A 27854-nucleotide genomic window follows, 5' to 3' on the forward strand; every position below is an offset into this window, starting at 1 on the left:
ATTTGTCAGTTTTCAAAAATTTTTTCATTTATGCCTTATTTATTTAAATTATTCAACAAGTCAACATCTAATTCTTTTATGGTACTGTTAAAAGTATATTAAGTTTTATTACTGGTGTTCATCACTTTTTTCACAATTACAAATGCATTTTGGTAAAATTAAGCTATCTTTTTTTAATAAAAATTAGCATTCACAATTTTATATAGTAGGTAAATTGGTTCTTTAGTTTGTATTAATAAGCCTTAGTCACCTTAAACATTAACAATTAACATATTTCATTGTTGCTGTTTTTTTTACAAGTTTTTATAAGTGTTTTAATATAGTTTGTAAACTAAGCCTTAATGTCTCCATGAATGTTTAGTTTAATTTTTAGGAACATACAGAATTAAGAATTTAGTCGATTTTCTGAATGAAACAATATTTTATAGATAAATTAGTTTGTGGTTCAATTAGTTTGTAGGTATGTTTTTCTTAAGTGGAGTTAAATATTTACTTTAATAAATATCTAACTTAAAATAGGTCTTTTTGTGTTTCAAAAATTTGTCAGTTAAGCTATACTTTCAAAATATCTGTTTTAATCAGTTCTTTTTTAGATAGTTTCTATAATCACTTAATAAAAAAAAACAAGTTTATGAAAAAATAAAGGTTAAAGCTACTTTACATATTTAAATTCTCTATGACAACTATAGAAAAGCTTCATACTTTTTGTAATTTATTTTTTAATGATATTTAGTTATTCTTGTTATCTGCGTTTCTATACTGTAAAGAAATTTTTAACTAAACAATTAACTTTATTAAAAATGATGATAATAGTCATGATAAATTGATAAATACTAAGTAAATAAAAACAAATTATACAGTAATCTTCCTTAATTCCACCAACATGTGTTTCTGTGTGTTAACCAATCAACACACTTCAACTAGGTTCTGTAAAAAATAATTACTGTATTGAAAGAATAGAAGCATAGAATAAAGTGGATGTACACATTTTTTACATTAAGATAAAATAATTTCTACAGATAATAGTTAATAATAAGTAAAATACTTAATATTAAATCCGACTGTTATAAAACTATATAATATTTGTAATTATTAAGTCTTAAACAAACATACATACTTACACAGAAACATATGTTGATGAAATAAAGGAAGATTACTGTATAATTTGTTTTTATTTATATTCCGGTGAAGTTACTTCACTAGGATCTTTTATTAGCAAACGATTAAACCTATATTTTGAAGAGTTAAATACCAAGTATTAAAGTATCAACAAAACTGAAAAAATGGTGCTTTTAAATTGTTATTTAATCAATGTACTTTTTCTGATGATCGTTTTTTGATAAACTATTATAGTTGTTAAGTGTAATCCAGTACTTCCTTCAGCTATACGATCTACATTTGAAAAGTCAATCTCTAATTATAATCTTCAATAATGGTTTAATGCAATTTTTTAAATAATTATAAATTTTTAAGCTAATGCTTTTTTAGTCTGAAAAAGTTAACAAGCCTGATAAAAAAGTTTTATTAAAATTGTATTAATTATGATGAAATGATACAAATCTGTTGAAATTAACTAGGTGTATTTATAAAAAGTCTTTAAATTTTTTAAATTTAATCTAACAATAGTTTTAAAATTAAATACCTTTAACCTTAAACCAGTGGTCGATAAAGTGTACAATGGTGCACACTAGTGTACACAGAATTTTTTTTGGGTTGCAGGAAATTTAATCACAAGATTACTTGAGGCTAAAACTCAACTGTTATTTAAGTAAAAATCTTAAAGTAAAGAAAATGTAGATGCTCACATTTATTATCCATGGTTGAGTATGGAGAAAGTTTTGTCCTTCAACAACCTACAATCATGATAGGAAATTAAATGAATTAAATTTTAAAGCTTAATATTTTATTGTTTTAACTAACTATTTTAAATTATGAAATTATGCTCAATAAATCAATTTTACTTTATTTGAACAAAATAAACTAGTATTTTACAACTTTTATACTAAGTAACTGTTCTTTCTTAATACTGAAAATAGTTTCTTTAATAATTTAACTTAATATTAAGTGTTATACTTACAATAAAGAAAAAAATATTTAAAATAAAAGAAAAATAAATGTTTTAAAATTTTCTTAAGTACATAAATTCTTCTCTGTAAACACATATTAGTAATATATAAATGCAAAGTAACAAATTTTATTTCAAACAATTGAAGTTGTTTATAATTATATATTTTCTAATTATAAATTGTTATTTTATTAGTATATTTATATGGAAATAGAGTTTAAATAGTACTTATAAAAACTATAAAAAATATAGGCTTAGATTAATACAGAGTTGCCAACACTAAAAATACTTTGGAATTTTGAAAGTTTTGTAAAAATTATGGCTGTCTTGGGATATTTTAATGTTTTTTGCAAGTCTTATGCTGGTATGTTAAGTATTTTTAAAAATAAAGTTTTAGCTAGGAGAATTTACTAGTTTCTAATGTGAAAACTTTTTATTAAGTTATCTATAGTTTTCTATTTGTTTAGTTCTTTTGAAAATCTTAAGATATTTGTTCTTAATTAACTGTACATTTCTCAGTTATTGAACTTGTGCTTACTATTTTTCTTTTATTTTTCTCAAAAGTCAGGATAGTCTCAATCTAATTTAAAGAAACAGTTGTTGTTTTTTTTTTACTCAGATTAATATTTATACTTATAAAAGTATTAACTCAGTTAATGGTCAGTTAATATCCAGTTTTAGTTTTAGTATGAATCAGGGTTGCCACACACTTACACCAGTAAAACTTTCCTTGAAAATACAATTTGACTAAGGTTTTTTTTTTTGCAAAACTTAAGCTAGTTTTAATATTTTTGTTAAATTTCCGGATGCTTTTATAAATCAGATTTTTCTTTTAAAAGTATATTTTTCAATATTAAATCTATTTTATTGTAATAATAATAGTTTTTAGTGGTCATGGTTGATTAGCTTTATAATTTTTCAGCTTTTGACTTTCTCTTTTTTATTTTGTAAAACTTAAGATGACCGAGGCTTGTTTAATGTAAGTTTTGCTTGGTTGCTATACACACAGGATAACTAAGGCCAGCTAGAATTCTTAAAAAAAATTATGATGAAATATAATGCTGGTTTAATTCAGGCTAACTCAAACTAGTTTGAAAAAAAAAATAGAATAACCCAGGCCAGTTTATTTTTTTTAATAAAAAACCTCAGCATAATTTGAAATTTATAGAAAATTTTAGTCCAGTGTTTATCTAAGGTTCCAGTGGTTCTTAACATTTTTTCATGTGTAACTCCTTATATAAAAGCTATTGCCAAACCTACCTATTTTTTAAAGGTAATTACCAAATTTCCCCCTAATATACAAAATAGTGTTTAATTATGAAGAGAAAATCTTGAATTTTGGATGTTTAAGCTTATTAAATGTTAAAAATGAAATTAAATGAGTTTACTTAAGCCAAATTTTTTTATTTTAGTTTTAATATTCTGATATTTTATAGCCAGTTTTGTTAAAATTTTCAAACTTTATCTACATCAAAATATATATATATTTAAGATATTTAAGAAGAATTCAAAAAACTCAAGATGGCTCAGAACAGTTTTAAGTCATTAAGTTTTCTTTTATATGACAAGTGGCAACCCTGCTAAAGCTGTTATTGGTCACTCAAACTGACCTTGTTTCGGTTTTAAGAAATGCATAACTTTTATTTTTATACTCCATATAACAAATCATAAATTATTTTGAATTAACTTAAACTATCAACTAGGAATCTTAGTTTTTGTTTTTCATAATTATAATGTTTCAATCTTATTAGTTTCATCACAAGTTTTATTTGAAAAAAATATCAATTGATTTTGTTTTGCTAAAATTCTTGAAATGGATATAAAAATATTTTTTGTGTTTTGTACTATAATGATATGTAATTTAAAAAAGTATCAGTAAAACTTCAATATCCTGTGAATTTTTAGTTTTTTTATAAAGTTTATTTTAAAGCACCAAAATTTAATTTCTATTTTAAATAAATCAAAGTATTTTATAATTCTTTAAATTCCTAATAACCTAAACACTTGAAAGAAAAACTGTTAGCTTTTTTTAATTTTAAGAATTTATATGTATTTTATTATGTAGTTTAATTAATATAAGATAGTTTGAGGTAGTTTGAGATTTTAATTAAAACTCAGACTGTCAAGGATTTTTTATTAATTAGACGAAGTACAGACTTTTTTTTCTTAACTTACAGCTAAGTTTTTCGAATTTAAAACCTTTTTGCCTTAAAGATAATGTTTTAATTTGTTTATATTATGCCTCTTATATATCTATTATATTTTAGGTGTTCAGCTTCATTAATAATGTCTTCTTTCAGTATTTCGCCCTTACTACTATCTTAATAAAAAAGTATTTTGTCTCAAAAAGTAGCATTCCTGATATTAATACAAAATATCTTTATTTTAGTTGCAAATTATTGAAATGTCATTTTTACTTAAATTTTCTAGCAACTAAAATTTTATTTAACTTATTTTATTATATTTTGCAACAATTTCAAAATATTTAAAAACAGAATAATCTTCAAACAACTACAGGATTATATTTAATTTAGGTAGGTAGCTTTCTAATTTGCATGAGTGTACAAAATTGCACGAGGAACAAAGTTTGCACGAGTGCATAAAATTGCACGAAGACACTTTTGCACAAGCAGATAATTTTGCAAGGAAAAAGTTTCGCATGGGTTATTTTTTTTTTTCTTTTATTATCTGTATTATTATTTTTTTTTTTTTTGTTTTTTTCTTTTACTGTTACCCCTTACCCTTACCTTCGGTCGGTAATTAATTATTTTTTTTTAGTTTTATGTTTTAAACTATCACTGTTACCCCTAGCCCTTACCCTCGGTCAGTTACTTTTATTTTCTATTTTTCTTTTTCATTTATTTTTATTGTACTTTTTTTACTCTTGTTAAAAACTGACCCTTGGTGCAAAATCGTCTTCGTGCAATTTTGTGCCTTCGTGCAAATTTGGCTTTGTGCATTTTAATCCAGTCGTGAAATTTAGACCTGTTCCCAATTTTAGTGTATAATACCTACCTAAAATTACTTCTAGTTTTAAATTTAGCACAACTTTTCCACTGGCCCTATTTATACTTTTTAAATGTTTTTTTCTTGATTTAAAGCGAGTAAAGACAACTAATTTTATATAAAACAGGATTGTCAAACACTTAAACTATTTATAATAACTTTATAAATAGCTATTTTATATATATTTTTTTTAAACTAAAGCAATGTAACAACTTTTTCAAAACACTATAGTTACATAGGTTTTATATTTTAAATATGAATTCATACTAGTTTCCATAATTTTGCTTAATCTGTGGCAATGATTAAACTTAAATCACTTTTTCTCAGTTGTGTATTTTTAAAGTTTTTTTTTTGATATTTTAGTTGTTTAAGTTGAAGTTGTTTTACATTTAGTTTTATTAATTTTTAAATTATGGCAAACAATTTGTTTTGAATTTTGGTTAACTTAATGAATCTCTGACCGGATTTTCAAAAATGAATATTTTTGAATGATATTTAGTTGATTTAGTTTAATACTTTGTTTATTTATAACCAGTTTTTTTAAAAAGCTTAATATTTAATGACTTTTATTATTTTTGTTTAGATTTGAAGTAACTCGCTTTTGACTCAAAAAAGTGGCAGCAGTGTATATTCAGTTATATTATAAACTTATATACTTAAAATAAATTAATTTGAGTTAGTTTAGAAAAAAATCATAGAACATTTTTATGCTTAAAATAACTTAACTTTCAACTTATAATTGTATAACAGAAAGAAGTGAAAATCTTTTACAACCCTGAACTTAATAGAGTGCAAAATTTAGTAAAAGAAATTAACAATAACAGCTTCAAGAAATATTTTACTCAGATCAGCAATATACTTTTTTTTTATTTAACTCGACTTTGTTCTTTCTTTTTTGTTCAACATCTATGTAAAATACAGAAAATTTTAATAAAATAATGTTGAAGTTATTTTATGTATGTGTTTAGTTATGAATAAAACATTTGATAGTATTAGGTATTTATTAGGGTGAGCGGAGATGTGTTTATTTAAACTTGTAAAAGGAAATCCAAACTAATGCTGTAGAAATAAAACTGCATAAAGAAAGAGGACTGCATGATAAAGTTGTTATAAATTTCAGCTACAGTTGATATAGTTGAGGTACTTGATCAGATATATTTGATCTTTCAGTTCATATTAGTTTGATATAGTTTATGAATTTAATCATTATATCGGATCAATATATCAGTTGATATGTTTGATTTTTCAGTTGATAATAGTTTGATATAGTTGATATGGCTCTCAGCTTTCAGTTGATGTAGTTTGATTACATGTTTAATTAAGTTTAGTAATTGTTTCTAAGCGTAAGAATGTATTTCAAAAACAATTAAAAGTGTTTTCGTATTCCTGCCACTAGAGGCTCTGTTAAATTAGATCTTTGGGTGCACATGATTTTATTTGCTGTTCAGTGTGCACAGATTTCGATTAGCTTGACAGTTTAGGCTATAAGTAATTAGACTAATTTTTTTTTATTGTTTAGACCAGTGGTCGTCTAGCTTATCAATATAATTTTTTACCTTGAATATTTGTTTTTATATTTAAACCTACAATATAAAAGTTTTACAAATTACTTAAAACTAACTTAATATCGACAGCAAGCTAAAATAAATATATATAAATGTCAACTTTTAAAAACACAACTGGCAACATTGGATGCTCTAGCGCACCTGGTGTTGGAGAAATAAGACCCACGAATTCTGAGAACCGTGAACTTTGTGAAGAGTTTCTCAGGAACTTCGATGAAAACAAAAATTCCGAAGACGAAAATGTTCTGAAAAGTTTCAAAAGAAATGCAGTTTTGTGTTTTGATGAAAGTGCATTGAAAAGTTTCTCTGACTTTTTTCGTACAGGTAAAGAGTTTTTTACTTTCTGTTAAGTTCTGTGATGTTTTTTTGTAGAATAAAAAGTATAATTTTTACAATTAGCATCTCTATCTAGTTTCAATAATTTCTGGTTTTTTTTTTAATAAACGAATAATATTTGAATTAAATAAACTTTTGTAGGTAATGCGAAGTTATCCAACGAAAATTTCTTCAAAATTTACAAAGTCGCAAAACTACTTAATTTCGCCAATGCAAAGCTACAATTGCTCGACTCATTCAAGATCGAACTAAACATTGATAACGTTTGTTTCTACCATCAGTTTTCCAACATTGCCCAAAACAAACAAATTCAAAAGTGCACTTTCGACTTCATAACAAGGTGGTTCTGATATTTGGCCGAGAAAAAAATGCTGAACGGTTTGAGCTTTGATGTCTTTGTGAGGATCTTGTCCAGTTCAGGTTTGAATATTGAGCTCGGAGTTCGGAGCTTGAGGTAGCAAAAGCTGTGAACAGTTGGATTGAACACGATCCAAAATCAAGAAGCAAGCTTAAAATAGATTTGGTGAAAATAATTCGTCTACCTCTGCTCTCAACTGCTGCCCTAAACACACTGTTAGATGCTAAAACATTTTCAAAATGTGCTGAGAGTAAGGGTTTTATACTCAAAGCTATCAGAGATAAAACTATTCTGAGTCTTGACCCGAGCTCTGTGGACTGTCGAGTGAGATATTGCGCTCAAGATAATTTCGAGGTAGCGATTTGCAGCAGTATGTCTGTTGCTTCCTCTCGTGACGCATATCACGTGTTCAAGTTGGGAAATGAGGACCGCTCGTTCATCACTGAGATCGCGAAGATGGATGAAAATATCCGCGCGGTCTCAGTTGAGTTCCTGAATGGGATCATATACTTCTTCAGTTACGAGCGTTTTTTTGACAATGTGTATGTGCGGTCTTATTCAGTTTTGACTGGATCGTGGGTCGAAGTGAACTTTCCCGATTGTTCGATAAACTGCGAAAATTTTTCAACATGCAGCTTGGAGGGAAAGATTTACATTTTGGCGCGATCAGAAACCAACTTTTTTGTTTTTGATCCCAGCACTGAAAGTTTAAGGGAGCTTGAAAATACCAAACGTTGCAGCAAGGGGTCCGCGTCATCCGTATTCAACGGGAGAATTGTGACGTCAGGAGGATTCGATCATCCGACATCCGTTGAAGCGTACGATCACTGCGCGGATGAATGGTCACGTGACATGCCCGACATGATGGAGGGAAAAAGCGGTCACGCCTCGGTGAGCATCGGGAGCAAAATGTACGTGATCAGTGGAGTGGAAAGTTTCGAGGTTTTTGATCTTTACAGCAGGAAGTTTGCTTTTCTTCAAGCTCCGCCCGTTCGGGGAGACTTTATTAACTTTCAATGTTTGACGAAGGGCGGTAAGATAATAGCGTTTGTTGACAAATATGAATATGTTGTTTTCGATCCAGAGGAATCAGAATGGGAGAAGATAATTACTTCCTGGCAATTCGATTTGCATCTTAATTATCACTGCATTAAATATCCAAAATTTAATGTTATTCTTTGATTGTTTTGCTTGGTGGTTCGATTATTTTACCGTGTAAAATAAAATTACTACTGAAATTAGCAAAGGCTTAACATTGTGGCCCTTAAATGTTTCTTATGTTATTTAAATCCCTAAAATAACACTTTTTTTTTGCAGTTTGAATAGCACCATACAACTTTTTAAACTTCAACTAAGTATGATATGGAAACATTTTCCACAAATGACTACATATCAAAAGTTAATTATTGTTATTATTCTGTAAAATGCACCGTATAGTATAGAATTAAAGCTTTTAAACAAGGGCTTTTATTGTATTTGAAAAAAATGTTAGAAACTCTATGGCCTTCAAAAACTAACTAAAAATGTTTATTTTTTAGCATAATGCTAAAAACTTAATTAATTAAAGAAGAATATAAAATAACATTATAAAATCATAAATGTAAAAGACGTTTAAGAATCTGTTTTTTTACAAGTTTATTTTTAATTACTGTAATTATAAAATTTGCAAAATTATGCTTAACTCTAATGTATTTTTTACAATAAATTAATTTTAGCAAAGTTTAATAAATAGCATTGTACATTTTTGAAGTAAATTTTTCTTTCGAAATCGAAAACAGTGAAAAATCATTGTTTATACAAATATAGTAGAATTTGTAAACGTTATGTAACTTTGTAAATAGTATTAGTACAAAAAGCTCTCACAAGCTCTAAATTCATTTTGACATCACAGATAAATTCTAATTTTAACTCAGTTTCTGCTTTTAGCAAGTGTAACACCAGCAAATAATAAATTTTTAACTTACTTTAATTTCTTAATAGTTTTTGTTTAAATATTTAGCAAAATATTCTAACATGTTAAGTATCTGCTTAATAAACGTTTTTAGTAAGTAATTTCCTTTTTTTTCAGGAGTCGTAAAAGTTGTTTTTCAAAAAAGAACACACCCCTGATGTAAAATGAAATACCTAATAGCTTTTAGGTAGTTTAGGTAGTTAATAGCTCTAATATAGGATGTTCCAAACTTTTTTTGGGTAAGGCTCCCTTAAAGAAATCAAAAAAGCTCTGGCCCCCTTCAACATATTATTTCAAAATACTTATGTTAAATACACCTAAGATCTTTGTTGGATGTTTATCATCAACTCTAGAATATATAAAGTAAGCTTCAAATTATGGTCTTGTGGCTCCCCTTTCACATCTCACGAACCTCTGACTTTCTGAAGTTTTACCAAAATATCTAGTATAAGTTAAAAAACTACTCTTAAACACGCCAAGACCTACTTTCACTGTTTACCACCAACCTCAGTATAACTAGTGTAAGTTTCAAAATATTGCCCCCTTTGAGCTTATAGTCCCCTAAATTCTCTCGGAAACCCTGATCTAAGAGTTACATTACTGAAAGAACAATACCTAAAAGTTTAATGGGGATATTATTTTAAACATGATTTTAAAGAAAGCTTATACTTGTGGTTTCTAATTTGTGCAGTTGGTTTCTTCATTGGCAAATTTTTTATTTATTTATAAAAGTTATACGTTTCACTAGTCTGTTGATTAAATGTTAGCATGTTTTATATTTGCATTTTTGTATAAAACTGGTATTCAGAGGTAATAAATAACATTAAATTTTTGTATTTTACAGCTTGAATTAAAAGTTGCAGTTGATTAAGAATAGATAGGTTCGGTATGATATAATAACTTTTCCTCTTTTCATGTTGACACTAGTAGATGGAACTAGCTATAAATTCTTTGGAAAACAAAAAAAAATTACTTAAAATTTAGTTTGTTTAAAAATGCGGTAACGTTTTAAGTATTTTTATTTCAAAAGTAAAACAGGAATTAATAAAACTAGTTATTATCGATATGTATTCTCAAAAAGTTATTGAAAATGACTTAATCACTAGTTACAAATAAAGTTTAGTTATTTTATGCTAGAGATATTAACTATATATTTTATTATAAATTCTGAAAATGAGTTAATAAATATTCTCTAACTATTTACTTGTATTACTTACTGGTAAAAAGAACTAAGTAAAAATAAAAATATAAAAGTAATAAATATTCAGGGTTCGTGTGCGAATTTTTTTTTCATTTAGCCTGACTGAGACCAATTTAACCTGAAATTTTTTCAAAGTAAGGAAAATACCCTTTAGAAGTCATTTGAGGTATTGGGAATCTGATTAGTACTGTTGTAGTCTCCTACTTTAACCAGCTTTAGATCAAAACTTTATAAACCTTTTTGAACTTTAAAAATCTGCAAAAAGAACCTCATAGCTTAGTTACAACTCAATAAAATAACGCTAAATTGTGAAAAAGGTGATTGACCCCCCTTTGCCCTTAACATAACAAATTAAGTGATAACTTTTTAAATAAGTGATCTACTACTAGTGTAAAAAGTTATATTGTATATAACTAAACACAATTGTTCAATTTAATTAAGCACTAAGTTAAAACATTACAACCAGAAGATTTATAATAAAACGACGTGCATTTTTGTGTTTTATTAAAATTTAAAATGAAACGCTTACACGAGTAATAAAATTCAAACAAACAGCTAAGTTGTTGAACTAAACTGTAATATTTAAAATGTATTTTTTTAATGAATTTTCAAAATTATGACGTATATAACTTACTCAAAACCAAATAATGAAGATTCTTAAAAACTTTATAGAGATCCAACAAATTTTTTCAAGCGTTTATTTTTACAAATACTGACTGATTTTGTTTTTAATAACTAAATTCACATCTCGATTTTATCTTTTAAAAGATTTCTCGATTTTTTTATAATTAAAAATTTTCAAGCATTTGAACTCAGAAAAACTGAGATTGTTAAACTTTTACATAAAAAAACTGATTTAGCCTGACGTTTTTCAACTTTTTTCAAAAAAACTGATTTAGCCTGACTTAGCCTGACGCGCACGAACCCTGAATATTAAAAAATAATTTATATAACTTACAGGTTAAAAAAAATGTAAAACTCATAGTTTACATTAAATTGTACTGTTAACGTTATAATAAAAACAAATATAATATACAGCTGTAAGAGGTTTATTGATTATTCGAATACAAAAAAAAAACAATAAAAATAAAAACATGCAAAAAAAAACACCAGCAAATAATAACACGATACAAAAAAAATAAAAAAATTGTGAACTGTCTAAAATATTCAATAAGATATGATTTAAAACAATTTGCTTCCAAAGGACTTTTTATCAAAATTGGACCTAATTGAAATTTTATGCTGAAAATAGATATTTTGTTATTCTGTTTAACAAAAACTTATATTCGTATTAAGTTTATTTTGGCAAAAAAAAAAAATTCAGTCCAAAATTACAATAAATTCATACGTAAAACTCGCATTAATAAGTATTTGTTTTCGTATTTTGTAGTTTACTAAAAATTTTCAGTCAATGAAAAAAAAGACAAAACAAGTTCAATAAAAGAGGTTAACTAAAGGCGTTTAAAAAGCACCCAAATAAAAAAATTAAAAGTGAAAATCAAGTAAATTTAAAATCATGCTGAAATTAGTCAATAATTTCGTGGTAAAAATAATAAAAATGTGTTGCTTCTTTTTTTTACTTGCATTTTACTTTTTTTTATGTTAACGTGCGCTAACACAGGCTGAAAATTTATATATTTTTTTTAAGTTTTTTTACTTTTTTTCAAGAATATGTTTTCATAAACATTTCAGTAAAATACGAATCAAGCGAATTACAACTTCTACGCCCTCATTCATCATTTCCCATGAATTTTTCTTTACTTTTAATTACGAAGTCAATCATGGGTGTTTTTTGTGATTATGACGTCATGAATAAACTCACGTCACAATCAGAATATTTCTGCGAAGCAAGAAAAACTTGTGTTTTAGTCACATACTATAAAATCCTAGTAGCTGTTTTACATAGCGACGTCAAAATTACACAACTATGACATCATTTATTATGACGTCATTCGAAATCGTACACCAGTATTTTGGTGTCTTCAGTCTGGCGAAAAGCTATTATGACGTCACTCGAAATCGTACACCAGTATTTTGGTGTCTTCAGACTGGTGAAAAGCTATTATGACGTCACTCGAAATCGTACACCAGTATTTTGGTGTCTTCAGTCTGGCGAAAAGCTATTATGACGTCACTCGAAATCGTACACCAGTATTTTGGTGTCTTCAGTTTGGTACCTGCTGCCCACCGCGCATACCAGCTTGGAGGAGGAAGCGGAAATCCTCCAAACAACTCCTCCGCTGCCTCGGGATTCCAACTCGACTACGTTTCTTATCACCTGAAAAAAAATATTCAATTATTATTAACATAATTAGGATTGCCAGCATTTTTTTTTGAGAATTTTTTTCACAGGTGTTCGAAAGTACACGTTTTAGGGTCGAAGTTTAGTTTAAAAACCGTGTTAAGTAGTATTTCAACATTAAAAGGTACTGTAAAATTAAATTAAGTTTGTTTTTTAATAAAAGTAAAATTTATTATAACTTGTGTTTCCATATGATGATATTTTTTCTGTATATTATCTAAATATACATGTGAATACTCTTTAAAGTTCTAGATTTATTTTAATTTTTCTCAAACACCAGGTTTTTTGGTAACCCTGTTACAAAATATTATCGTTGGATATTTACAATAAAATAACAAATATAATTACTTGTCCGGTTTTAGCGTCCCACAATTTAACAGTTCCGTCATCAGATGACGTAACAACGAATTTTCCGTGAAGTTGTAGTGACGTCACTGCCGATTCGTGTTTGCTGTCTCCTGTTAGAATACTTAATTTATATATATATATATATATATATAAAGGTTTATTTAAAGATGCAAAACTCAAAGGACTCGAGTTTCGTGACTATTCACTCATCAGCTTTAAAACAAGTTTAAAATAAAGCACAAAACAAAATCACTAATGAAAGTAAAAAAATTTTTGCATAAATAGATTATGACGTAATTTTGAAACTATTAATATTCATGCAAAACGGCTTGTGCAAAAATTAATCTACAAACAGACAATAAACTAGCAAAAATTCATATAACTTCAGTGAGTAACTATATATTAGGACAGATAATTGTGCTTTATTTTAAACTTGTTTTAAAGCTGATGAGTGAATAGTCACGAAACTCGAGTCCTTTGAGTTTTGCATCTTTAAATAAACCTTTTTATTAATAAAGCCCTCAAGGTGGGCTCAGTGTGAAAAATTTGATTTATTAAGTTAAATAACTTAATTCTATATATATATATATATATAAAATAAGGTTAATGTTTAAACGTAAACACTTTCAACTGAGCCCACTTGAAGGGCTTTTAAATAATTTATTCAAATGGCGATTTTAAAAATTCTGGAACATATGTTTCACAAAGCTTTAATTTTTCATAAAGCTTTGATCATCAGCCAGTTAAACTTAACTAAGAGTTTCACTGCTGATTCAAGTTTACTATATCCCTGTGTAACAAGATTTGTCTATTTATTACATTTATTGCTGTTCAGGGTCGCAACTCTTTGAAGGCAAAATATTTCAGCCTGAATTTTTTAAAAACTTTAAACTAACCTTAATTGGCCTGATATTGTTTTTATAAATCCAAAATATTTTGTTGTTATAAAAGTGGATTGTAAGAAACATTAGTTGAAATGTTAATATAAGTAATATTGATTGACTAAATATAAACATAACCATTCTATATTTTCTAATAAAAACTTATAATAATCAAACAAACAACCTTCTAATGTAGTCAAACATTTGCCAGTCAGTATATTCCATATTTTAACAGTAGAATCAGCATTTCCAGATACAAGTATGTTATCTTTTAATTGCATACCACTTGTTAGTGACTGGTGGCCTAACAATTGGTGCAAACATCTGCCTGTTGATCCAATGTAGTGTTTAAAAATAAAATATTAATGTACTTTAAATAAAAAATAATGTAGTTAAATATCTATCTGAAGACAAATATTAATTAAATTAATCAAAAAATAATTAAACAGAAGTGGAAGCTTCCTAAACTCCGATTGATAAGTAAATATTTACCTGTTAGTTTATTTATTAGTTTATATTTTACCTGTAGAAGCATCCCAAACTCTTATTGAAGTATCCAAAGATCCGCTTACTATGTATCTTCCGTCGAACTGTGGATATAAATAGTTTAACAAAATGTTATGTAAAGTTTACAACTAAAGCTGTTTACAACATAACTAATTATGTACTTTAAAATGTTAATATTACATTAAAAGTTCTCAACTTATAAATAAGGAGAATAATGTCAATATGAAAATGACATAAGTAATTATGCAAATATAGAAAGACAACAACATATTTCAAAAACAAATTTCAAAATACTTTATAATCTAACTACAGATTTGTAATTATTGTTTGTGTGGTTAGATGTGTCACATGTTTATATTTCTGATTACAGAAGACTAATGGTTTCAAAAAAATGTTAAATTAATTACTATTGGTTTAAAACACAACTTGTTTAACCCGTATAAAAACATATACAATTTTTGGAAACAAAAACATGATAAAAGATTTGCAAACACTAAACCCTGGGAAACAAAACTTCAGACAATACAATGATATATATTAATTTTTTATTACCAATTACTGTTCTTTCAGACAAACTACCGCCTAGGGACTTAGCACAAACCGCGACGGATTTTTATAACAAGCTTTACAAATATTCTATTAACTTTGTTTTGAGTAACCAACATTGCTTATCATATAATTATTTTTTTACAGTTTTAATAACTTTCCAAGATTTTTCTGTTTGTTTAAATTTTTAAAGTTACAGTGGCAAGGACTTTTTTTTATTGAGTGTGGTCTATCATTTATCAAAAGGTTAAAAATTTTAATTTAGATCCAAGTAAAAACAAAAATAATGTACACTTTGATGAATATTAAAAACTAAAACGAAAAATTTAATCTATACTTTGCAGTTAATAGAATCAATAAAGAGAAATTTGAAAGGAACTTAACCATTGTAAATAATTTCAATAAATACTAAATAAATAAGTATTAATATATATATATATAATAAATGAAATCTTACAAAGAATTATGTCCAATCAGTGGTTGTTAATAATTTTAAAAAAATTATAAAAAATAGCAAACCTGCAATGAGTAAACCCTGTTAGTGTGCCCATGAAGCGAATGGGTGCAAGTTTCAGTGTTCGGGTCCCAAACCTTGACGATGAAATCGTACGCTCCACTGACCACGCGGTTACCATCGTAACAGACGCACCTGACGGCCGCTAGGTGGCCGACCAGCTGGTGGGTGCACGTTCCCATGGTGACGTCCCACATTCGCAACGTTGCGTCACGTGATCCCGATACAACTCTGTTGATAATAACTACGACATTAAAATTAACACGCTTTTAAACTGTTTGTTTGGATTAAATTTATAATGGGTTTGTAATTAGTAAAACGTAGCTAATCTAATCCAGGGTTTGCCAAAATTTTTCATAGGCCCCTTTTAAAAAAACTACAATCAATTACGCCTAAGATTTTTTTTTTCGTCATCATCAATTCCATATTATTTAGTGTAAAATTCAAATTGTGACTTACTGGCCATTTTACTACTCATGGTCCCCCTTTGCAGCTTATAGCCCCCTAAAATTATGAAATGGACCTTTTTTGGGAAACCCTGATCTGAGTTATTATGTTTGTTTGTTTTATGTATTTTAACAAAGGGGTGACTTGTGTACAAGTTATAAGTTTTTAATGTCGAAGGAGCAACGTAAAAAATATTACATTGTGCTTTGGTAAGAATAACTTTTTAGAAAGCTTATAAAACAAAGTTTTATTTTTAAGACATTTTTAATGTGTGAGATAGTAAAAAACTTTAAGTGATTGATAAAATTATAAATTTTGAATATGCTATGTAATTTTTTTTATGTGTTTTTAAAAGACAAGGAACAATATTAATACTTAGTTAAAAAAACTTAAATTAAAACCGTATTTTATTATTAAAACATTATCAGCTTACTTACAGTTTTCTTAAAAATTGTATTCTATTATTTAAATAATACTAACGTGTTTCCGTGTAGAGCAAGACATCTCACTGTTGAAGAATGGCCGAATAAAGTGTGAACACATTCACCTGTTTGAATATAAATACTTAAATTAAAGTGTGAACACATTCACCTGTTATTAGAAAATTAAAGTGTGAACACATTCAGATGAGAAAAAATAAAAATTGAAAACAAGTTACTATTACAAGCTAGTTTTGTTTATTGTCTAATTTTATTTGTCTAATTTATTATTGCAAAAACGTTATAAAATATTGTTTACATCAACTGTCCGGTATTAGAAAAAACAAAATACTAACCCGTGTCTGCGTTCCAAACTTTCAGTGTTCTGTCCGTAGACCCACTAATTATGGTGTTTCCCCGCATCTGAGAGGCCCATACACCTCCTTTGTGACCAACTAAAGTTCTCAAACACTGAAATAATATTTAAATAATTATAATTACTAATTATTTTGTTTCCACTCATTTGACTACCCAATACAGAGGGTGGTCTTTTTAGAAGTTTCTTCCAGGTTTTCTAAATTATTTCCAAGTTTTTGAAAGTACATGTTTTAGGGTCTATTTTTAGTTCAATAATAAGCTCAAAATAAAAAACCGTGTTAAATAGTATGACACCATTGAAAAAATACTGTGAAGCTACTTTAAATGTTTTTCCAATAAATGAATTTTAGATGTTAAATAAAGTTATGTTTTGATAGATTATATGTGTAAAATCCAAGTCTTACTACTTAACATGTGAAAATTGATCAAAATTCCAAGTTTTCTAGGATTCCAGGCTTAGTGGCCAACTAAAGTCCTCAAACACTGAAATGTTTTGTGATATATTTAAAACTTGTATCTAGTATTTAACAAAGAAGTTTATGTGAAAAGTCAACATTTGTTTGAGGGGGGGGGGGGGGGGGGGGAAATGAATAGAAATAGGGACCTGATCACTGTGAAACTTTCTGAAACATTTATATTTAGTTGGGAATTGTTTACGTATTAAGAACTATAAATAATTGTAGGTGTAATGAAATTTGTTTTTAATAATTGAAAAAAAACTTTTTAATGTAAAAAAACCGTGGCAATGCCTTACAATTAAATCTTAAGAAAAAAAAAATAAATAGTTAAAATTACGATATTTTGATATTATTTTGAAATTAAGCAGATTTTTATAATAAATTAGCAAATGAAATATTTTTTAACTCTAAAACAGGCAAAACCAAATTACTTTACAAAAGTTTTTTTTTTGAATAATTCTATGCAAATAGATGGTGTTACTCAAATTGTACTAAACCGTTTGTAGCAATAAATAGCTGCAGAACAAAAATTTTAAAAATTAAATGCTGACAATTAATTTTCTGTGTTTGCAAATTAATCAATGTTTTATGAACTGAAAATTAACAACTATAATAATCAACAGTATTATCAGCATTTAATTTCTTATTTAACTTAATTAGCAATATTAGAAAACAGTAATATTCTTAATGGTTTAGAAAAGTTTTAAAAATGCTAGCTTACTCATACTACAGATTTGACAGTAAAAAAAAATATTTGTTTTAAACTGACTTACTTAAAGTACAGTTTAAAACATGAATCTACAAAGTTCATAATGAAAACATGCTCACCTGAGTTGGCAAACTTATAAATAATAAATTAAATAAACATCTGTTAAGTTAAAATGTTTTTCAAGTCAATTATTTTTTTTCAGTTTTTATTATTATTTATAATAAATTTTTATTTTCAAAACAGTTTAATTATTAACCTTCCCACTGGTAGCCGACCAAACTTTTAAAGTATTATCATCAGATCCACTGACAATTGTGTCTCCGTGAAATTGAAGCGAAGTTATCACGTGATCGTCGTGTCCTTTTAATACCTGTTAAAATATATATATATATATATAAAATAAGGTTAATGTTCAAACGTAAACACTTTCAACTGATTAACACTTTCAACTGATTTCAACTCAGTATCAATATATATATATACATATATATTGATACTAATAATACCTATTGAATATATATATACATAATCATTTTATTAGCGCTAATATATGTACGGAAGGGTCATGACTTTTAATACCTATTAATTTAAACATATTTAAGTGAAATTGAAGTGAAGTTATTACATGATCATTATTGTGTCCTTTTAATACCTGTTAGAATATATATATATACGTTTCATAAGCACTAATGTTTGTATTAAATGGTCAACTAAATACATAATACATTTTTGAATCTTATTAGAAATACTTTATATATATAAGGATCATGACTTTTCAATTGATACCAATAATACCTAATGAAAAAATACATACATAATCATAATATTAGCACTAATACATGTATGAAAGGGTCATGACTTTCAATACCTATTAATTTAAATGTACCCGTATAGTTTGTATGGTATACCATTATAGTATCTACTTACGTGTTTATTAGTCTATTTACAACAGTTAACATTTTATCAAAATTTTTATAAAAAGGTCATAACACTAGGTGATAATGAAAGATAAATTTATGTAAAGTTAGCGGTGTTTTATTGTTCAAATCTCCATAAAACATCAGTTGTTTATAAAATTACAGAGTTAATCTGTTTTTACTCACTTTAACACTTGTATAAATTAGGCTGAAAAAAATCTTAAACTTGTCAATTTATTAGTTCACTATTGTCTTAACTGGCTATCTTACTTACATTAGAAAGTTTTTGAAAATAAAAATCTTTATTTTTATACAGAAGCTCTTCAGTATTATGAATTTATAAAAAGTTGAACCAAAAGTTATGAAAACTAAATTATTCATGGATGATAACTACTTTTATATCTTCTTTTTTTTTTAATTTATGTGCTGTAATAATTAATCCGAAGTACAAAAAGACTATTTTAAAAACTTATTTAAAAACTAGTTTTTCATCTGAATTAAAGTTTTTACAACAGCTCAAAAAAGCAGTCTAAATTTAAAATCACGGATTCCATTAACTTAGTTTTTCTATATCAAGCTTTTGTAAAACATGTGTAATCCTTAAAATTTGAACAGATTTACAAGACAAACACAAAAACGTATATGATCGTTTCGACTGATAAATTTGGGATCAGCTCCAACCCGCGGTCAATTCGAAAACCGCTTACCGATCATGGGTAAGGGTTAGGAGTTACAGTAATAGTAAAAAAAATAACTTAAATATAAATATACTAAGAAAATAAAAAAATATTTGGGTTGGAAATGTGCGCGGGTAGGAATTATAAGTTTAACTAAATATTGAACAAATATTTTCAAAATTAAGTAGCCTGCTTAAAATATTAAGTTACAGCGGGCACCCAAATATATTTTCATGAGGAACCCTAAACCTAATGTTGTTTTAATTTGAGAAATTCTCTCATGTAAATCAATCATAACAAGTACTATTTAGCTCCATCTTTGAGGTCATTATAGCAACTATGCCTGATTTTTATCACAATTAAACAAATATTGATGAGAGATAAGATACTTATATTAAGATATTTATACTTACCTTAGGTATACGATATTTCCCGCGACCAAAACATATTCAACTTTAATTTAGTCTTAATAAATATATTAGATTAAAGAGGTATGAATCAAATAAGATAATATTTGTTACCTTGGGAATATTATACATAATCAATTAACATTTGTTATATTTGTTACCTTGGGTATGTTATACTTCCCGCCACCAAACTTCCAATTATGTTCGATTTTCATCTGCCGCATGAAGGCGCTCTTCCACGACTTCCTGTTGCCTAGCAACCGACCCCGCGTCCTCCTCAACCCCTCGCTATGAGGGAATTCCCCTGTTACATTACAAGGTTCGTGGATGTCCCGCTTCAAACACAACTTCTTCCACAAGATGTCGTCGTTGCAGATTTCCCGCCAAAACTTGCAAGTTTTCGCGGCAACCGACAAGTCACGTGGTTGGAGAAGACTCATTATGTGGAGAGAAAGCTGTAAAATTGGAATTTATCAAATTAAGTTATCATTTATTTTATTTATTGTTTGAACAAAAGAATATTATGAAAGCTAAGAAAATAAAAAGTTTATCTACTATATAAAATTATTATTATATTTACTAATTATTTTACTTCAATCACCTCAAATTTTAGTATGAAGGGTTAACTATGAAAATTGTTGATAAAATGTTGAATTTCAATCAAGTTAAACAACTATTCTAAAATAATTTCCTTCAAACTTTTTAATTAAAATATCTAGGGGTTGATTTTATTTTTATTTGACAAATTTTTTTGTATAATTAGTTAGAGAGAATATATATAAGATGCTCACTTCTTTGGGTAGCAGGGATATGAAGTCTCTTTTGAAATGAGGTTCAATAATATTCATGACATGATGAACTTCGTTAAAGTTGCAATTCGAAATTAATTTTTCCAACATGTTCAATTTGTTGCTGCTATTCCAACTCATAAACCTTTGGGAATAAATAAATTTTATACAAACATAATAAAATTAGAAATTAATTTTTCCAACATGTTCAATTTGTTGCTACTATTCCAACTCATAAACCTTTGAAAAAAAATAAATTTTATAAAAACATAATAAAAATTTAAATTCATTGTTACCACTGCTCCAAATCGTAAGCCAATGAAAAAGTTTAATCTAATACATAATTTGTAGTAATAAGAATTGAACTTTTATTGCTTATCTTATTTTTTTTTATTATCACAAAGTTGCTAGCTTGTAAAATTTATTCAAACTACTTTTTTTAACCTGTGGAAGATACAAATTAATTTAAGAAATGAGCTAAAAAAAAACTTTATAAAAGATTAATTAAGTTTATTTCTTATTACAGTAAAGTTTTGTCTCAGGAACTTTCTTATACGAGTAATATCAAACAGGTTAATTTCTTTTTTTTTTTTGACAAAGAAATTTTCGAAAACATTTTCACAATTCAGGTCATAAACAAAAATTGCTAAAAAGAGTGTACATTAATAAATTAAATACTCAAATTATAGTCATTATAAACTTACTGTGCAATCCAATCATTTTTATTATCTAATTTTTGTAAAATTATAATAAAACTAGTGATGTACCGGACTCACTATCCGGGTCCGGATCCGGCCGAGTTTAGTTTTTTATAAAAACTCAGGCTAGTTTTAAGATTTTTTGAAAAACTCAGACTAGTTTTCTTTTAGATTTTGAATGAGTTTGAGCTGATCTAGTTTTCAATATTTTGTGATTTTCTGGTTAATTTTGTTCAAGAACTTGATTTCAGATTGTTAATTGTAAATATTACCAATAATTGTCAACCTTGTGGCTAGCTGTTCAACTTGTTATTAGATAAAAGTTTTTTTTCAGTTTTTAAAAACCTCATTCTGAATCAGGCTAGTTTAGACTCACTTTACAGGGTTCCCATATCCCTAGATTTCTCTAGATATTCCTATTGCAATTTTCCAAAAAACCTTAAATTTCTCTAAATAAAATTGAAAAAATCATGAATTTCCCTAGATCTCTCTAGATTTTATATTTTTTTTAGTACTGGACCACTTTTTATTATATATATATATATATAATAACATAGTTTTTTTATAATGTATATTTATATTTTAGATCCGTTCCGGATCCGGCCGGATATTGCCTTTTTTGTTTGATATTCGGATCCGGCCGGATCTTGATATGAAAAAAGATCCGGATCCGGTTCCGGCCAGATTCTAATTTGAAAAAAAGTCCGGATCCAGGTCCGGTATATCACTAAATAAAACAAACTAACTGTGCAATCCAATCATTTTGATTATCTAATTTTTTGTAAAATTATAATAAAACAAACTAACTGTGCAATCCAATCATTTTGATTATCATTTTGAACAGGTGATGATGGAGCTGTTAGTATTCCTTCAGTGCTGTAAAGATAAATTTATAACTTATTTAAAGATATTAACGAAAATCTTAATTATTTTTAAAATGTTTTTTAGAAATAAAAACTGTAAGTTATAACAAGTTGTAAAATATAACTAAATTTTGTATAAGTCTTGATTCTTTATTTAAATTAAACTCATTTCTTTCAAATATAATAGAATTAGAAAATCAGTCGAGTTTTAGTGAAAATTTAACTCTACTTATATAAAGAGTTATATGATTAAAGATAAACTTACTTGGGCGAGAATATTGGGCTTCCGGGAAGTTTGTCTTTGAAAATACTCGGTCTATCAACCAATTGGTTGCTATGGTGTGACCTGGTTGCTACGGCAACTGACGTTTTTTCCAAGTTGGCGCGTTTTTTTGAAGATGATTCGTTTCTGTAATGTATAATTTAAATATTATATAAGTTAAGAGGTAAAAAAATACTTTAAAAACTGAAAAGTATAATATTTTATATTCTTAAAGTTTTTTTCATCACGTCATAGAAAAGACAGAGATTCTTCACTTGATATGACTCATAATTGTCCCTATTTAGAAATACACTCTTACTTGTATATATTTACTGATATGTTAAGGAAATCATTTGAAAATTTATAGTCAATTTTTTGTTTTAATTTTTTTTTTTTTTTTTGAAAATGAAATTAATTAGAACAAAGCATTATTAAATCAGGGTGGCCACAAGTTTTTGGAAAATTATGTCCAGGTTTTCAAAATTTCTTCCAGGTTTTTGAAACTACATGTTTCTGAGTCTATTTTTATTATAAAGTTAAGTTCAAATTAAAAACTGTGTTGAATAGTATAACAACATTAAAAAGATACTGTAAAGCTACCTTAAATTTGAGTTAAAGTAATAAAAAAAATTTAATGATAACAAAACATTATTGTCTATGTGATAATTTTTTTGTATCAAACCGAAATTTTACTACATAACATGTAAAAGTTGTTTGAAATTCTAGCTTTTTCCAAGTTTTTAGTGGTTTTTGTTCAAAGCTCGAAGGTTTTTCCAGGATTCCAGGTTTAGTGGCCACCCTGTTAATTTCAACCACTAACTATTCTAATTTTTTATCAATTAAATATTTAAATATTGGTCAGGAAGCTAACAGAAAAAAATAAAAGTTTCAACCAACCTGGCACTTATCTTGCTTTTGGCTTTCTTAATTTCTCTTCCACTTTCAAATAAATCTTTATTTTTGTCATCTTTGCAACTGTTCGTCGGACTGCTTTGATCAAGTTTGCGTTTTTTCTGTAATTTTTTTTTTACTATAAAAACTTACAAATTGTGTATAAAAAATATTTTTTTAAATGTTAGAAGTTTACGTTGTACTCTTTGATATTTATAAAAGTTTTAAGTTAAGTTGTGCTCATATTATTAAATAACACTAACTAATAATAAACCCTAACAAATAAAATTATATATGTTTCTGTTGTTGTTTATTTTGCTATATGGATTGTTTCAAGTGTTTTACAAAATGTTTTATCATAAAAGAGTTGACTAAGTTTTATTAATGTCTATTTAGTTTCAAAACCAATAAAAACAAACACTGGTAAAATGTTTTAAAAGTACAAATTATCTACATCATTAATTATTTTAAAACTAGAAAAAAAAATTAACATTAGCAAAATTACTGAAAATTAAGCTTATATATTTAGTTATTAAGTATTTTATTTAAAAATGATAAATAGTAAAACAGTCTTAATTAGTATATAAATAAAATATTCAAAAAAAATTTTAATATTTATTTTCCTTTAGTGTAACATTAATTAAGATTACTAAGAATTTTTACGTACTTAAAATAAAATGCTTAAATAGTTTAAAATTACAAAAAAGAAAAATTAAAAACTTTTTAGAATATTAAAAAAGCTTATTTATGATACGTTTCAAATAAACACAAAAAGTTAAACTGAAAAATATTTGTTTTAAGTAAATATTAGCAAGTAAAAAAAAATCGATACGAAGTAGCAAGATGGTATATTTTATAGAAAAATAATTAGTGTCATTAACATAATGGAATTAGAAAACAAAGAACATTTTAACAAATATTGTTGATTTAAACTGTTGAATAAATATCTTTAAAAATTACCAATGAACAAAAATCTTCCTACTCATACAATAATAAATAAATTACTCGCTTTCAAAATTTTGTTTTGCAATAGGTTTTTTACCTAACAGACAATAATTGTTGAGTTTTGTTCATCCCAAAATAAAAAAAGTTTAACAACTTAAGACATATATTTCATAACTTTTATAAATTATTAGAGAATAAATACTAAACGCATGCTTAAAATTGCTTAAATATTTTATTTTTTAACATGAAAGATTTCCATAATTTCAAAGCTATGTTTATTTCAAGTTGTTCTCACACTTTAATTAAATATATTATGGTCATAAAATTACAAAATAAACTTAATTGAAAATTGTGTTTTCATTTCTTTGTTTAAAGCTATTACACAAACTTTAATAAAAAGAGGAGATAAAATAATTAATTAAGATGCTTCGTTATTGTTTTTGTAAATCAACTTATTATAAAAATTAACAAACTCAAGTCAGTTTAAACCAAAGATCAATCTACATAAAATTGATAATTTTTTATTTAATTTTTATATACTATAAATAAAACATTTTTCACAATATAAGGATTTTAATTTCATTAGCATAATATTTTAAACAATAAATGTTAATTGTTTAGAAGGTCTGTTAGTATTATTTTTTAGTAACCTTTAAGTTTAATTCAATAATTAGAATTAAATATATATACAAACTAAACTTTTTATTTATGCATGTTTTGATGCTTAACAATAATAAACTTGTATTATTACCTTATAAAGAGTTCATAAGAACACGTATCAAGATATTTGCAGTAAACAGTTTAACAAAAGTATTGTCTACAATGTGGTTTAGAACCAAGTCAATAATATTTGAGTTAAAATTATAACAGTTATAAAACTGTTAAAGTAATTGTTTATAAACCAAAAAAAAAATAGTTTATAATGTATAAAAATGCAGTCTTACAATTTAGAAATTTGTGAAACCACTATTAACAACTTGTACAGAACAATTTAACAAACATGTTGTCTAGAATGCGGTCACAAACCAATTCGGTGATTTTTTCTAGTGTAACAACTTATGTAATATATAACAATAGTTTAACAGTTAAAATTTTTTAAATACAACAAATTGGTGTGCCAGTAAAATTTACAAAAATAAATTTTGCGGTTTGTTATAACTCCTTTTGTTTGAATGTTTAATTTGTTTCAATAGTATTCAAGTTTTGTTACTACATTGTAACTTATACTTACACAATTTTATATTCATTGATTAATTTATATGTTTAATACAAATTTTGTACAAAAAATACAAAACATGTACCAAAACATTTAAATATGTTTATGTATTATAATGACAGCTAAAATTATTTCCACTCTATAAGTCAGTTCTAATAAGGACTGTAAAATAGCTGAATTATGTAAAAATAAATAAATTATTAAACTGCAGACCATTAATAACAAAGTTATTATAGGTTCAATAAGTTTACCGTTTTGTTAGTTTTTCTTAATTTTAATAAAAAACTTTATGTACGCTGATACATTAGCTTTTTTAGTTTTTATAAGAACTAGAACTTTTAAGTTGTTACTATTTTTTTATCATATTAAGTTTATTTGGTAACAAAAATATATTTATTTTTAAAATAATACTAATTTTAACGACATAATACGTTTTTAATACAAACATTCAGTGGTTAATAACTTTAAAGAAATTAAGAAGATTTTTATACAAATGTTTACAACTAAGTAAATGATTATTTTATTTACTTGTTACATAAATTAAACTTCTATGATTACATTATAACAAGTTAATTTATATAAATTGTCTTTTTATTAAGTAGTACACTTTCTTTTCGCTTATCTTATTGAAGCTGATTAACATAAAGATGATGTAAAATTATACAAATGTACGATTATTTACAAAACTTTAAATAACATCAAATCAACACAAATCTGTCAGTATCGCCCATCTATGTGCCAAAAACTTCAGCCTTTATTACGTCAGACTAGCCCGAGTTTATGAGAATGTTGAAAGAGTTAAGTAGTAAAAGTCAAAAACCAAAAAAATAGTGCTTTAATTAAGCTTGAATTAAAAAAAAATTAAATGAAATTCAATATAATAAATTAAAATATAAGTTTATAAAAGAAAAAAAATATTTCAATATCATAAAAACTAACCTAAGCTTTAACAACTAGCCGGAGTTCTTCAAAATTAGTTAGACTAAGTGTAAATCCCGACTCATATTGCCAAACTTCCACTTTTTTCCAAACAAAAAGTCTTCATTATTTTTTAACAAAATAAAAACACGTAATATTTTTAAAAACACACCTTAATTGGTGATTTGACAGTCTGCTGTTTGCTAGACCTGGTGTTCTGGTTTATGCTAGTTTCTTTCGAGGGGTTTCCCCTAGCTCCGTGGATCAGTCTCATTTTCCCGCGCATTTCCTCAACTTGCGGCTTGCTTTTGGCGGGATTCTCGATTTGACAAATTTTGGCGGAAATCTTCACACAAATAATTTTTATTTAGAAATCTTCACACAAATTAATATTTAATTAGAAATCTTCACACAAATTAATATTTATTAAGAAATCTTCACAAAAATTAATATTTATTAAGAAATCTTTACAAAAATTAATATTTATTTAGAAATATTGACACAAATTAGTATTTATTTAAAAATCTTCACAAAATAATGAATGTTAAAAATCTGTTTAACTTGTAATTTGAAAAAAAAAACTATTGAATACCAACAGAATTAACAATGTTTAATTACTCTAAATATTGTCTTTATTTCTTAATTTTTACTAAAAAGTGTACTAAAAGCATTTTTAGCCCCTTTTAAGATAAGGGTGGGTTAAAGCGACGTACTTTTAAGTATCAAAACATTTTGTAAAAACAAATTTCAGATCTCGTAGATTTTACAAACTACTTGCGAAGACTAATAGTAACAATTCTTGGTTAAATATTTTTGAAGAACTTTTCTAGGAAATCTGGCCAGCCGACTAAAAAACTACCGACACTTAAGTTTAAAAATATAAAAACAGCAAGTCTTCAATTTTATTTTAAATGAAAGACATGTAGTTTATTAAAAGTTGTTTTTTCAATAGTCGCACAAAAGAATGCACATCTGTACTTTTCAATTAATGTAATAAAAAGAAGTTTGCAAAAAGAAAAATGTGCTTCGCTTCAAGGGTCTTGTATGATTTGTTTTTAGAAAAATAAAAATATGTATGAAAGTATAAAAACATTAAAATAAATTACACGTACAATTATTTAGAATGTTCTTTTAGAAATATCAAGATTATTATTTTTATCAAATTTTTATTTACTTTTACCGTTTCAATAAACTTGAACAAATTATACTAACTTTCAAAAAACTATTCTGTACCCTTAATGAATATTTAAAGAAAATAATTTCTTTAATGGAACTTATTAC

General features: G+C 26.2%; 1 protein-coding gene across 3 annotated transcripts in view; it reads right to left on the reverse strand.

The window, feature by feature from the left end:
• The window catches only part of LOC145834399 (uncharacterized), a 98006-nt gene that overhangs the window by 55037 nt on the left and 15115 nt on the right, over positions 1–27854 (reverse strand). For 2 of the 3 annotated variants that reach the window (XM_082941818.1, XM_082941820.1), the window contains 14 exons: positions 26746–26919; positions 23501–23616; positions 22607–22750; positions 22286–22354; positions 20784–20925; positions 20154–20447; positions 18248–18361; positions 16803–16917; positions 16508–16574; positions 15586–15811; positions 14537–14603; positions 14198–14341; positions 13133–13242; positions 11522–12760 (listed from right to left, as the gene is read on the reverse strand). In XM_082941818.1, coding sequence (XP_082797944.1) covers positions 12614–12760; positions 13133–13242; positions 14198–14341; positions 14537–14603; positions 15586–15811; positions 16508–16574; positions 16803–16917; positions 18248–18361; positions 20154–20447; positions 20784–20925; positions 22286–22354; positions 22607–22750; positions 23501–23616; positions 26746–26919 — 1929 coding nt within the window. In that variant the 3' untranslated portion in view covers positions 11522–12613. Of the gene's footprint in view, positions 1–11521; positions 12761–13132; positions 13243–14197; positions 14342–14536; positions 14604–15585; positions 15812–16507; positions 16575–16802; positions 16918–18247; positions 18362–20153; positions 20448–20783; positions 20926–22285; positions 22355–22606; positions 22751–23500; positions 23617–26745; positions 26920–27854 lie in introns of those variants that run through there. The other variant, XM_082941819.1, reaches the window with a different exon arrangement.

The sequence above is a fragment of the Thalia democratica genome, chromosome 4, assembly GCF_965202585.1.
Source record: "Thalia democratica chromosome 4, ktThaDemo2.hap1.1, whole genome shotgun sequence".
Taxonomy (NCBI): Eukaryota; Metazoa; Chordata; class Thaliacea; order Salpida; family Salpidae; genus Thalia; species Thalia democratica.